At 44.1% G+C, this 12,235-nt stretch overlaps 1 protein-coding gene across 1 annotated transcript in view; it reads right to left on the bottom strand.

The window, feature by feature from the left end:
- Positions 1 to 4,482: 4,482 nt before the first annotated feature.
- The window catches only part of ERICH6 (glutamate rich 6), a 36,375-nt gene continuing 28,622 nt past the window's right edge, over positions 4,483 to 12,235 (bottom strand). The window contains exons 11-12 of the mRNA XM_008069752.1: positions 10,379 to 10,607; positions 4,483 to 4,746 (exon numbers count right to left, since the gene is read on the bottom strand). Of these exons, the coding sequence (XP_008067943.1) occupies positions 4,483 to 4,746; positions 10,379 to 10,607 (493 nt within the window). The remainder of the gene's footprint in view (positions 4,747 to 10,378; positions 10,608 to 12,235) is intronic.

The raw sequence follows: 12,235 nt of genomic DNA, 5'->3' as shown, positions 1-12,235 counted from the left end.
GCTCAGGCAATCCACTCACCTTGGCCTCCCAAAGCGCTGGGATTACAGGCTGAGCCACCCAGCCCGGCTAAGATGCATTTTTAAAACAATCTTACTTTTGATCTCACATTATTTTCTTATTGCCTAACTTGTAGCCACTTATTTTTAAATTGTTATATTTTTCTATATTGAACATATTCCTTGAAAGAGCAGACTGAGAGTGGGAAGCCATTTTTCATATTGCTCTTAAACCCTGACACAGTGATGAGAAAGTAGAAGCTACACTTTTGGAGAAATGTACACTTTAGGTAAAATTAACTTTAACGACTTTGTCTTTTCAGAAACAGACTTCCAGGTATCAGAGGTCTCTCATAGTGGCAATCAAGCTTGCCTAGAGTAAAGGGAATTTACAAGGCCTAAGGCATCATGCATTGGACAAGGACTGTAAAAGTCATGAAACTTGTAATTACAAAAGTTATGACCACTCAGAGGAGGAGCAGTTGGGGGGTTTGATCTTCCAGTAAATTGGGCGCTGTCTACAAGGATGCCAAGGATCCCCCAAAGCTACCCCCTGGGAATGCCTAGGAGATAAGGGGAGGTGCACCCTCCACTAGCTCTAAGGAATGTCGTTGGGGAAGATGCAGGAGAATTAGAATCCTTGTCACACCCTTCTCTAGGGGCTATGATAATGTGGGTGAACATTAATGGGTCTCTGTGTCATAGGTTCTCCAAGACATCTACAGGTGGTTGATAAAGAGGTCATGGCAGTTGCGTGAAACATCTCCAAGAAAAGGATTTAAGCCAGGGCTTTGGGGGGCTACGAGACCACACTCACCTAGAATGTAGGCCCACTCCCTGTCTGTGGGGGGGTGAAGCTTTTCTTAAATAGATCTTTTCTTCTCTCACCTCTGTGTGTCGCAATTCTTTGCATTTACTCGGATCTCTGGGTTGCCAGTGTGGGACCTCCGGCTTGCTGGCTCCGAGGGTGCCGCGCCTCCCTGCACCTCTCTCCATCTACCCTCACCCTGTCCGTCCGTACCCTAACATTCCTAAAAGGTATCTTACTTCGTTTCTGGAATAAAGCAGAGGATAAGTGAAGAAACACATACATAATATTTGTTTTCTTGCAGGGAAATGAAATAACAGAATAATCAGGGTGAAATTACTTGATTTGAAGTAAAATCTATTTTTTAGTTGCCCTCGGTGTGCTTTCCAACATGGAGAAAAATATAGTGCATTTCTGTGTTTTTAGGAAATTATTATTTTTACAGTATAACATTTGTTTTTGATATTGGCATTCAAAATATTACCAACTATATTTAAATACATCTATTAGAACAACTTAGACTCCAAAAGCTTTTACTTCATTTATTAATTATTCATTTTAAAGTAAACTGGTAGTAAATTTACCAGTGAAAATGGAAATTTAAGAGTCACAAGAAACTTGTTTCCTGTTTATTAACAAATAATGTGTCTTTAATTTAGTTGGATTATTCTGTAGCTCTATAATAGAGATTAATTTTCTTTTCTTTTTTTTTTTTTTTGTGAGTTGGAGTCTCACTCTGTCGCCCAGGCTGGAGTGCAGTGGCACGCCCACAGCCACCGTAGCCTCAACCTGCTGGGCTTAGGTCATCCTTCCACCTCAGCCTTCTGAGTAGCTGGAATATTTATTTATTTATTTGAATTGGCACCTCACTCTGTCACCCAGGCTAGAGTGCAATAGCACACTCAGGGCCACTGCAGCCTTGATCTTCTGGACTCAGGTGATCCTTCCGCCTCAGCCTTCCGAGTATCTGGAACTACAGGCACGTGCCACCACGCCCAGCTAATTTTTTGATTTATTGTAGAGATGAGGTCTCACCAAGTTGCCCAGGCTGGTCTCGAACCTGTAGGCTCAAGCAATTCCCTCACCTCGGCCTCCCAAAGTGCTGGGATTATAGGCGTGAGCCACCGTGCCCAGCCAAGTTTTTCATCTTTTGTAGAGCTGGAGTGTTGCTGTGTTGACCTGGTCGGTCTTGAACTGCTTGGCTGAAGCAATCCTTCCACCTCGACCTGCCAAAGTGCTGGGATTACAAGCATGAGCCACCATGTACAGACCAGAGTTTAGTTTTTTGTTTTGAAGAGGTTTCTATTCAAAACTGAAATTATTTAAAGAAGATATATAGAAAAGCAGAAACTGATGTATTAAAACCTATGGCCCACCCAAATCCACTTTTGGCTTAGGTAGATTCTCAAAGTAAGATTTATCATTATTGTCGTTTTTAATTATTCAATCCCTTAAATAAATCTAACTGCCTTGAAATATGACAGATGGATAGAGATATAATTAGTTTTCACTTGGAAGAATTTTTATTTTAAATACTTTTTTTAAAGCACTATAAATTCTTTTACTACATGTGATAAATTAGCATTTAGTAAAATAAAGATAATTCAAAATAACATTCTGGCATTAAACATAAGGCAACATGATAAAAGATGTCATCCTATTACTCTGCTAATCTCAATTAATGAAGGCCTTATTTGGTATCTACTATGGGCTCAGCATCCCCAAAGTAATTTTTAATGATGTACAAACACAAATTTTAGTTAGAGCTTTGTCGTGATGTATTGTTGCATACTATTTTTTTAAGCGCTATACTGATACATATTAGCTCAATCAACTTAATATTTCTGTATCATTTGATAGAAATGAAAAGTTCACCCAACAATGAAAAGGAAAAGGCTAAAGACAAAAATAAAAAAGAGCAAGAGAGACATTTAGTGTAGATTAAGATGTGAGTCTAGGAACCTCTTTCTTTCTTACAAAGATAGCAGTGGGGAATCACAAGATCTAAGATATAACAAGTAATAAAACTGAATTATTTGTATTAACAGTTCCTAGAAAGCAAGCTAACTAAAGGTGGCAAAATAATAACAACAATAATTAATATGGGCTAGGCCTGGTGGCTCACGCCTATAATCCCAGCACTTTGGGAGGCCAAGTCAGGAGAATTGCTTCAGCCCAGGAGTTCAAGATCAGTCTAGGCAAAAAATAAAAAACATTAGCAGGACGCGGTGGTGTGTGTCTGTAGTCCCAGCTTCTTGGGAGGCTGATGTGGGAGGATTGCCTGAGCCTTCTAGGTTGAGGCTGTGAGCTGTGATCATGCCACTGCACTCTAGCCTGGGCAACAGAGTGAGACCTGTACTCAAAACAAACAAACAAACATATTATGGTTAGTGGATTCTCAGCAAGACCCAGGCTGCAGGCCCCTTCCTCCCCGTATTTCAGCCACCCTGGAATACTCCAGGTTTCCACTTGCTCCTGTTACTCCTGTTCCTCCCGTTTCTCCTTGTATTCCCCAGGTGCCTCTTAGGAAAACAGTATGACAGGTACTCAATTGTGAATGGTAGGGAGGCTCAACCTTTCTATTTGCACATGAGCACCACGTCTGGGATTCAGTGGAAGGAATATCCCCTGAAGTGACATTTTACCCTCTCCCAAAGAACCAGAGGTTGAGAAACAAATCCCAAAAAGCTGGGGAGCTGTGGGCCGGGGCACCCCCCTATGTCTCCAGGGTCCTCTTCCTCTAATTCTCAACTCTGCTTTCTGATCTGAAGCCACCTCATCATGGACACAGGATAGTGTGGTCATTGCAGATTCGGCAACCCTTCTCCCATTCCCACGTATCACAGGAAATGGGAAATACATGATTTTCTGTCATCCTTTTTTTTTTAGTTGGAGTCTCTCATTCTGTCGCCCAGGCTGCAGTGCAGTGGCACGCTCATGGCCACTGCAGCCTCTACCTGCTGGGCTCAAGGGATCCTTCCACCTCAGCCTTCCAAATGTAGCTGGAACCACTACATAGGCATGTACCACTACGCCCAGCTAATTTTTTGATTTATTGTAGAGATGAGGTCTTGTCAAGTTGTCCAGGCCAGTCTCGAACCCTTGAGCTCAGGCAATCCTCTTGCCTCCACCTCCCAAAGTGCTGGGAGGCATGAGCCCAGTTGATTTTCTGTCATTTTTACGAGTTGGTTCCCAATAGGGAGCAGGTCCTACCTGAGTTTCCTGCACCTTATGGTGATGCTGTAGCAACTTCAGAGGGTTTTTGCCAGTCACTCCCACTGGTGCTGAGGGCAGCTAGGATCACTGGCTGGAACTTTGTGGCTTCCTGAGATTCCTTCCCTTCTGGATTTCTTGATAGCCAGCAGGTTTTTCATTTTCCTGGCCCTTCCAGTGGTTCTGGAAGCATCCAATTCCTCCCTGCTTTGTTTTCCTCACAGAGTTGAAACTGACACTTTTTTGTTGTTGCTGCTGATTCGCTCATTCTCTGGTGTTGGGCAAGTGAGTTGCTTAATTTTCCTACAAAGATTGTAAACTGGTAATGCTCAGGGTGAAGACTAGATTTGTAATATAGCGTATTTCTTGGGATGCCTTAGCCATTTTGTACACTTTATTTTTGAAACAGCCCAATCCCTCTCCCCCAAACAAACTCAAACAAAATACATGAAAGCCCATCATTCTTAAATTTTTTCATTTATTGTATTTCTTATCATTGTCATTATATCTTGATTTATTCTGGAACTGTGACAGAGGGCAATTAGTTTTAAAGAAAGTGAAGACAGGTAGGAAGGCTGCTTTAATTTTTCCCCAACTTGGCTTGAGGGAAAAGTCACATATCCCTCAAGTTTATGAAACAGGCGTCGAATCTTTATTAAACTGGCCAGCAGGAGGAGGTCGTCTCCATTGAGGTAGCGGAGGATGGGCATCTCCTCGGGGTTTGGCAGCTTTTCAGCAAAGAGAAAGAGAAGGAAGTTCAAAGGCCAGGAGGGAAGTGGGGAGGTGGGGGAAGGGAGCCCCAGCACTGATCTGGAGCCATCTTCCCTACTGAGAAATACAATTATTTGTTTTTGTAATGTTTGGATTCCAATCATTACAGATAACTAGACTGGTTACCTGCAAGCAGGGGCAGTGGTATTATTCTAATCTGAACGAGGAGAGAACTGAAAAGCTGCAGAGACTTGAGAGACCCAATGGAATGTGGATATTTAATTTTTTTTGAGTCAGAGTCTCACTCTGCCACCCAGGCTGGAGTGCAGTGGCACAATCGTGGCTCACTGCAGCCTCGACCTCCTGGGCTCCTTCTGCCTCATCCCTAGTGGCTGGGACTACAGGCTAACTTTTTGGATTTTTGTAGAGACAAGGTCTTGCTATGTTGCCGGGGATTGTCTAGAACTGGCCTCAAGTGATCCGCCTTGGCCTCACCTGATAAGATCACAGTCGTGAGTCACTGTTCCCAGCCTGGAATTGGGATACTTTCAAAAACTAATGGTGTCTTCACTGAGAGCAGTGTAAAGATGTCTCACTATCACTTCCCAGGAAAGTGCCGGTCGGGGAGGTATGGTGAGTGCCGGCCTGAAGGTTGGGTGCCCACAGAGAAAACGCTGGGGGCGTAATCTTCCTCAGAGGAGGCAGGACTAGGGATGACAAAAACCCTTTTCTAAACGTGCCCCTACCTCCTGGAGGCCAATTCAAATCAGCTTCTCCATCACCCTCCCTTGGCCTCTGCTCACCCCACTCAGAATCAGAATCAGTCTGCTGATTCGAGGCTGATGTGGTCTCCCTGCAGCTGCAAGGTGAATGGTCTGTCAGGACAGTCTGGCCTAAGCAGGGCCAGCCTAAGAGGGGTGTGCAGCCTCAGTGGCAGGTCACACACAAGTACAACCACCACCTCTGCAAGCTGAGTGACCACTTACCGGCAAAAGATGTGAGAGCTGATGCTTCATTTCCACACTTCTTCCCTCCCTCCGTGGAAAGGAAAGATGGGAGGAAGGTAAGAGTGTAAAACTCGCCAGTAACAAAGAATGGACCAGGATCTTTAACCTCAAATCCCATAGCATGACAGAAGACTTTTTATTACAGGCTAAATCCATGATGGTTCTAGAAACTACAGATGCGAGCCACCTCGCCTAGCTAATTTTTTTTTTCTTGATTTATTGTACAGATGAGGTCTCGCCCAGTTTCCCAGGCTGATCTCCAACCCGTGGGCTCAGGCAATCCTCTCACTTCAGCCTCCCAAAGTGCTGGGGTTAAAGGTGTTAGCCACCATGCTTGGCCTATTTATTTATTTATTTTCAGTTGGAGTCTTGCTCTGTCACCCAGGCTGGAGTGTAGTGGCACGCTCACTGTCACTGCAGCCTCCACCTGCTGGGTCTTCCAAGCAGCTGGAACTATAGGTACGTGCCACCACGCCTGGCTCATTTTTTGATTTATTGTAGAGATGATATCTCGCCAAGTTGTCCAGGCTGGTCTTGAACCCATGGGCTCAGGCAATCCTCTCACCTTGACCTCCCAAAGTGCTCGGATTATATAGGCATGAGCCACCGCACCTGGCCCATGATGGTTCTAATAAGAAAGATTTCATTAGCAGGAATACTTGCAAAGAATTCTTAAAAATCAAAAAGCAGATGAGACCATATCTGGAGAGAGATAAATGACCAAACGAAGCCACTAACCCAAACCACACACACTCTGAGCGCAAAGTCAACAGAAATGACAAGTAGGAGGAGCCTGAGGTAAACACAGGGACCACCAAGTGGCAGTTGGCCCCTCACCTTCCCCTTAGTGCCGAGCTCAGGTGCCTGCAGGCGAGAGCTGGTGTGGGCGCTGGGCTAGTCTTCTACCCCTCAGCAGCTCCTACCACGACTCCACGATGATCACAAGCCAACGTCAGTAAGCAGAACAGCAAAACAGGGATTCTCAAAGACAAAAATGAACACACCACCAAGAACCACTGAATATTTGAGGCCATGAGAGAGAGGCACCAGACTTACCTATCAGAGAAACTAATACTCAAGGAAACACAATAGACAGAGGAAGGCTTTAGGATAGATATAGTTCATATTTTTTGAGGGATTTGAGGGTGTACTGTCATTAAGGAAAAGATACAATCAGAGGAATTGGGAGTTAAATCTATGCATATACAAATTTTAAAAAGGTGGCCAGGTGCACTGGCTCACACCTGTAATCCCAGCACTTTGGGAGGCCGAGGCAGGAGGATTGCTTGAGCCCAGGAGCTCGAGACCAGTCTGGGCCCTATAGTGAGACCTCGTCTGTACAGTAAATTAAAAAATTAGCCAAGCATGGTGGTGCATGCCTGTGGTCCCAGCTACTCAGGAGGCTGAGGTGAAAGGATCACCTGAGCCCAGGAGGTCAAGGCTGTGCCCACGATCATTCCCCTGTACTCCAGCCTGGGCAACAGAATAAGACCCCCAACTCAAAAAAATAAAATAAAAAAATAAATAAAAGTAGGTCCAGCTAATGTTCATGAATGCAGGCCTCAGCTATAAGTAGGGCCTTGGCTTTCACTCTAAAATTAGAAGCCACTGGATAGTTTTGACTAGACACAGTTTCAAAGTATCACTCTAGCTATTGTTAGAAGAGACTTTGAGAAGAGCAGAAGCAGGAAGACTCAGTAGGAGGCTACTGTAATAATTCAAACAAGAGATGGGCTGGAGACAAGGAGTGGATAAGAGTGACTATACAGAGGATGTGAGAAGTGTTAGAGCCTAGAGATATTTTGAAGGTAGAGTGTGTAGGACTTGCAGAAGAGTGGTGTGGGTTGTGAATCAGTGTTTGGAGTCGTGAAATGACCCCAAAGTTTTTGTCCCAAGCAACTGAAAAAAATGCAGTTGCCATTTTTTTTCTTTTTTCTTTTTTCTTTTTTTTGAGTTGGGAGTCTCACTCTGTTGTCCAGGCTGGAGTACAATGACACAATCATGGCTACCGCAACCTTGACTTCCTGGGTTCAAGCAGTCTTGCCTCAGCCTCCTGAGTACCTAGGACTACAGGTGTGTGCCACCATGCCTGGCTAATTTTTTTATTTACTGTAGAGATGACGTCTCACCAAGCTGCTCAGGCTGGTCTCAAACCCCTGGGCTCAGGCAATCTTTTAACATCTGCTTCCCAAAGTGCTGGGATTACAGGTGTGAGCAACCGTATCTGACTACAATTTGTATATTATGATTCAATATTTATTTTTTAAAAAAGCATATAAGTAATTTGTAAATACATAGAAAGAAGACAGATACACACCAAATGTGGGTGATGATTACTTAAGGGAGGGGAGTTAGAATAGAAGAAGAGATGAAGAGTAAATCTCATTTTTTATTCTCTATTGTTTAAATCTTCAAGTTTAAAATTTATTCACAGTAACTTTTATAATTTAAAAAATCCAAAGAAAAGGTGATTGTGTTGCCTATAATGCCAGCACTCTAGGAGGCCGAGGCAAGTGGACTGCCTGAGCCCGCAGGTTCAAGACCAGTCTAGGCAACTTGGCGAGACTTCGTCTCTACAATAAATCAAAAATTAGCTAGGCATGGCAGTGCGTGCCTGTAGTTCTGGCTACTTGGAAGGCTAAGGCAGGAGGATCGCTGGAGCCCAGCAGGTTGATGCTAGGGTGGCCATGAGTGTGCCACTGCCCTCCAGCCTGGGCGATGGAGTAAGACTCCAACTCAAAAAAAAAAAAAAAAAAAAAATTAGCATCAGACTCTTCCTTTTACATCAAAATGACTCTTCTTACTTTTTTCTTTCTTTTTTTAAGTCAGGGCCTCACTCTGTCAACCAGGCTGGAGTGTAGTGGCACGATTATGGCTCACCACAGCCTCTAGCTTCTGGGTTCAGGTGATTCTTCCACCCCAGCCTTCTAAATAGCTGGGTCTACAGACACACAGCACCAAGCCCAGCTAATTTTTTTTCTTTTGTGTAGAGACAAGGTCTCACTATGTTGCCCAGGCTGGTCTTGAACTCTTGACCTCAAACCATCTTTCTGCCTCGGCCTCCCAAAGTGCTGGAATTATAGGCATTGAGCCATAACACCTGGCCTCATGACTCTTTTTCTGATTGGAATTTATTTCTAAGAGGGGAGCAGAAGGGAGGGAGAGGGGAGAGGAGAGGAAAAGGGAGCGATAGAGAGAAGCATTTTAAGGTTTTAGGTAAGAATGTATTTACCGCGGATGCAATATACCAAAAGGAGGCTATGCTGTAGATTTCTAAACAAGAAAGAAACTTGTCTGACACTAAATATCTGGTTGCAGTAGCCAGACTAACTGGAAGTAGCTAGAATAGCACATAGCACATTGTAGACACTCACTTTGCATTGCTTGCGCCTGGAGTTTCCATTTTGGTTGGTGTTCATGAGATATCCCTGCCTGTGCTGAATATTATGATCATATTTCCACATATTTAAAAGTTTAGAAGTTGCAAGTTTGAAGTTTGGAGCTGGCCTCTTCCTTTAAAAGTTGATGATTCAGAGGTCCTCAGAGTTTAAGGGACTTCATTCAAAGTCACACGCTCTATATATTATGTATGTATATAGACGCACACAAATCTCTGTATATATCGATCTCCACATCTATATTAAGCTATCATTTACTGAGTACTTGTTCAGTGCCAAATACCACATTTAGAACTCTGCATTCTCAGTGAGCCTTCACAGCAGTCTGTAAGGTAGGAATCATTATCCTATTTTATGGATGAGGGAATGAAGTATAAATCCACCCACTTACTTAGCCAAGTGGCAGAGCTGAGGTATGAAACTACAGAGACTCTACAGCCTGAAGTCCACGTTCTTGCCCATCGTGCATTTTTCTCAATCACTGAGTGTATTCAGGCCATGCCCTGGGTAAGGCACTGGGGAGGGAGGAGTCAGTGGAATACAGATTCTGCCCTTTAGAAGGTAGGAAAGGGAACCATGAGGCAGGTAAGGCAGCATGGTCCAGTAAATGCAGGGAAGGAGGTAGGTGCCTGGAAATCCCAGAGAAGGATGCTGTCGACACTGATTGGGCAAAGGACTAGGAAGTCTGGGAAGTGTCTCCAAGGAGATGAGGCTTATGCTTGGTCTTGAACATGGCTAGAACCCAGGTATCCAGACCCAGCCCAAGCTTTCTACCTTAGCAGGGAGAAAAATGCAATACAAAATCCTTAAACAAAACCCCCAAAGCAGCACTACTCATTCACAGAGCAAACACTCAGTGTTATTTGGATCCAAGTCTGAGCTAAATGGAATTTCAGAAGAAAGGTCAGGTACAGTGGTTCAACCTGTAATCCCAACACTTTGGGAGGCCAAGACAGAGGATTGTTTGAGCCCAGGAGTTCAAGACCAGCTTAGGCAATTTAGCAATAACTTGCCTCTATTTCTATTTAAAAAAAAAACAAAAAGAATTTCAGAAGAAGAAGAAACGATAAGACTACCTCAATTCCATGTGAAAATTTCACAATGTGTTTTTTCCACTGAATTCCAAAACTCTTAGTGGACAGTAGATTATGCACAAGTATAATCTATCAGTAATAAGACTAACAAAAGTTATCTCACTCTTATTATTCCAAATGGTTTAAACTGTTTTTAAAAAATGTACCTACCTTCACTTTGGTTCCCACACCGATTCTTGCTTGTTGGCCCATTGCTAGAAAAGTGATGGAAATCTTGTCTTGTTCTAAGATGCGGACTCCAATATAATGGTTCAAAGCCAGAAAGACCGGTTTAAATGAAACGAAGGGCGAGGAGCCAATGGAACTGGACCAATTCCAAGCCCTTATTCTGTTGCCATCTTGATCTGAATATTGACCTCCCAAGATATTGACATATACCCTGGACAGGAGGAAATCAAATAGTCACAAACAGTAACACTATTATTCAATGCTGGAATGAGCCCTGTCAGTTGCTCTCCCAGGGGAGCAACCGGTCTTGCTAGCCATTAGCATCTGAGTGCTGGAAACCTCAGGCGACCTTAGGAGTGAGAGAGCATGACTGGATTCTACACTAATTCGAAGTGCTGGCTCCAATTTGAGGCCATACTAGTAAACTAAAACGGGTCCAAAGAATGAAACCGGGTTGGTAAAGGGGTCTGGAAGGATGAAGAGGGTAGGGAAGGTTTAGTCTGAAAAAGAAGAGATACAGAAGAATAAGCTATTTCTGAAAGAGGAGTAAAGGTCAGTGCTTAGATTTCCACCATGCCAAAATGAAGACTAGTGCGTGTAAATTATAGGGAAGAATGAGCTGGCCTTAGCACAAGAGAGCTGTTTGCTAACAGTGCCCATCACCCGGTGGCCATGTGTCCTTCTAGGAGGCTTCTAACTAACATCTCTAAGAGGCCTATCACCTACCACCTGCTGGCCAGGTGTCCTTCTCTGAGGCCTCTCACCAGGGCTAGGTGCGGGACAGGGACTCCGGGAGCACTTCTGAGGTCACTAAAGGAGAGAAGAGCTCTGTGACGGAGCAGAGGGTGGAACTAGGCCTCCCCAACCTTCTCACATGGCTAATACCCCACATCATACTGTTACATTTACCTCTGTGCGGTCTGAGATCTGGCAGCACTAATGGTGCTAAGGCAGCACCATTTTTATTTATTTATTTATTCCCATTTTCCCTTCCAGATATGATTTTTATTATTATTTTTAAGTGACAGTGGCTGGGCACGCTTGTAAGCCCAATACTTTGGGAGGCCAAGGTGGGAGGATCGCTTGAGCCCAGGAGTTCGAGACGAGCCTAGGCAACATAGTGAGACTTTGTCTCTACAAAAAATGAAAAAAAAAAATTAGCTGAGCATGGTGGTGCATGCCTGTAAGTCCCAGTTTCTCAGAAGGCTGAGGTGGGAGAATTGCCTGAGCCCAGGTAGTCTTGCTACCGTAGTCATGCCATTGCACTCCAGCCTGGGTGACAGAGTGGGACCCTGAAAAAAAGAAGAAAGGAGGAGAAGGAGGAGAAGGAGGAGAAGGAGGAAAAGGAGGAAAAGGAGGAGACAGGGTTTCAGTATCTTACACAGGCTTAAGTGCAGTGGCAAATTACATACATGATGACAATGATCATCATAGCTCATTACAGCCTTGAACTCAGGGCCTCAAGTGATTCTCCTGCCTCAGCCCAGCACCTGGCACACCACTCTGCCTGGCTCATTTTGTCATTTTATTCAGTTATCACCTCATACTCTCACCTTCTTCCAACTCGGAATGCCAACCTCCCTACCTTGAGAAGATAGGTTAGATAGAGTTCCGGGCACTTAGAAAGTTGGCTTAATTTGATAATTATTCTTTATCAAGTAGATGAATTGGCCAGGCGTGGTGGCTCATGCCTATAATCCCAATGCTTTGGGAGGCCAAGGCAGAAGGATTGTCTGTTGCTAGGAGTTTGAGACCAGCCTGAGCAACATAGGGAGACTCTGTCTCTACCAAAAAAAAAAATGTGAAAACAAATTAGCTGGGCATGGTGATTTCCACCTG

Source organism: Carlito syrichta, unplaced genomic scaffold, assembly GCF_000164805.1.
Source record: "Carlito syrichta isolate Samal-C Ts95f unplaced genomic scaffold, Tarsius_syrichta-2.0.1 Scaffold312196, whole genome shotgun sequence".
Classification (NCBI taxonomy): domain Eukaryota; kingdom Metazoa; phylum Chordata; class Mammalia; order Primates; family Tarsiidae; genus Carlito; species Carlito syrichta.
Note: the sequence above shows the minus strand (reverse complement) of the source record. Positions and strands in the feature narration are given on the sequence as shown.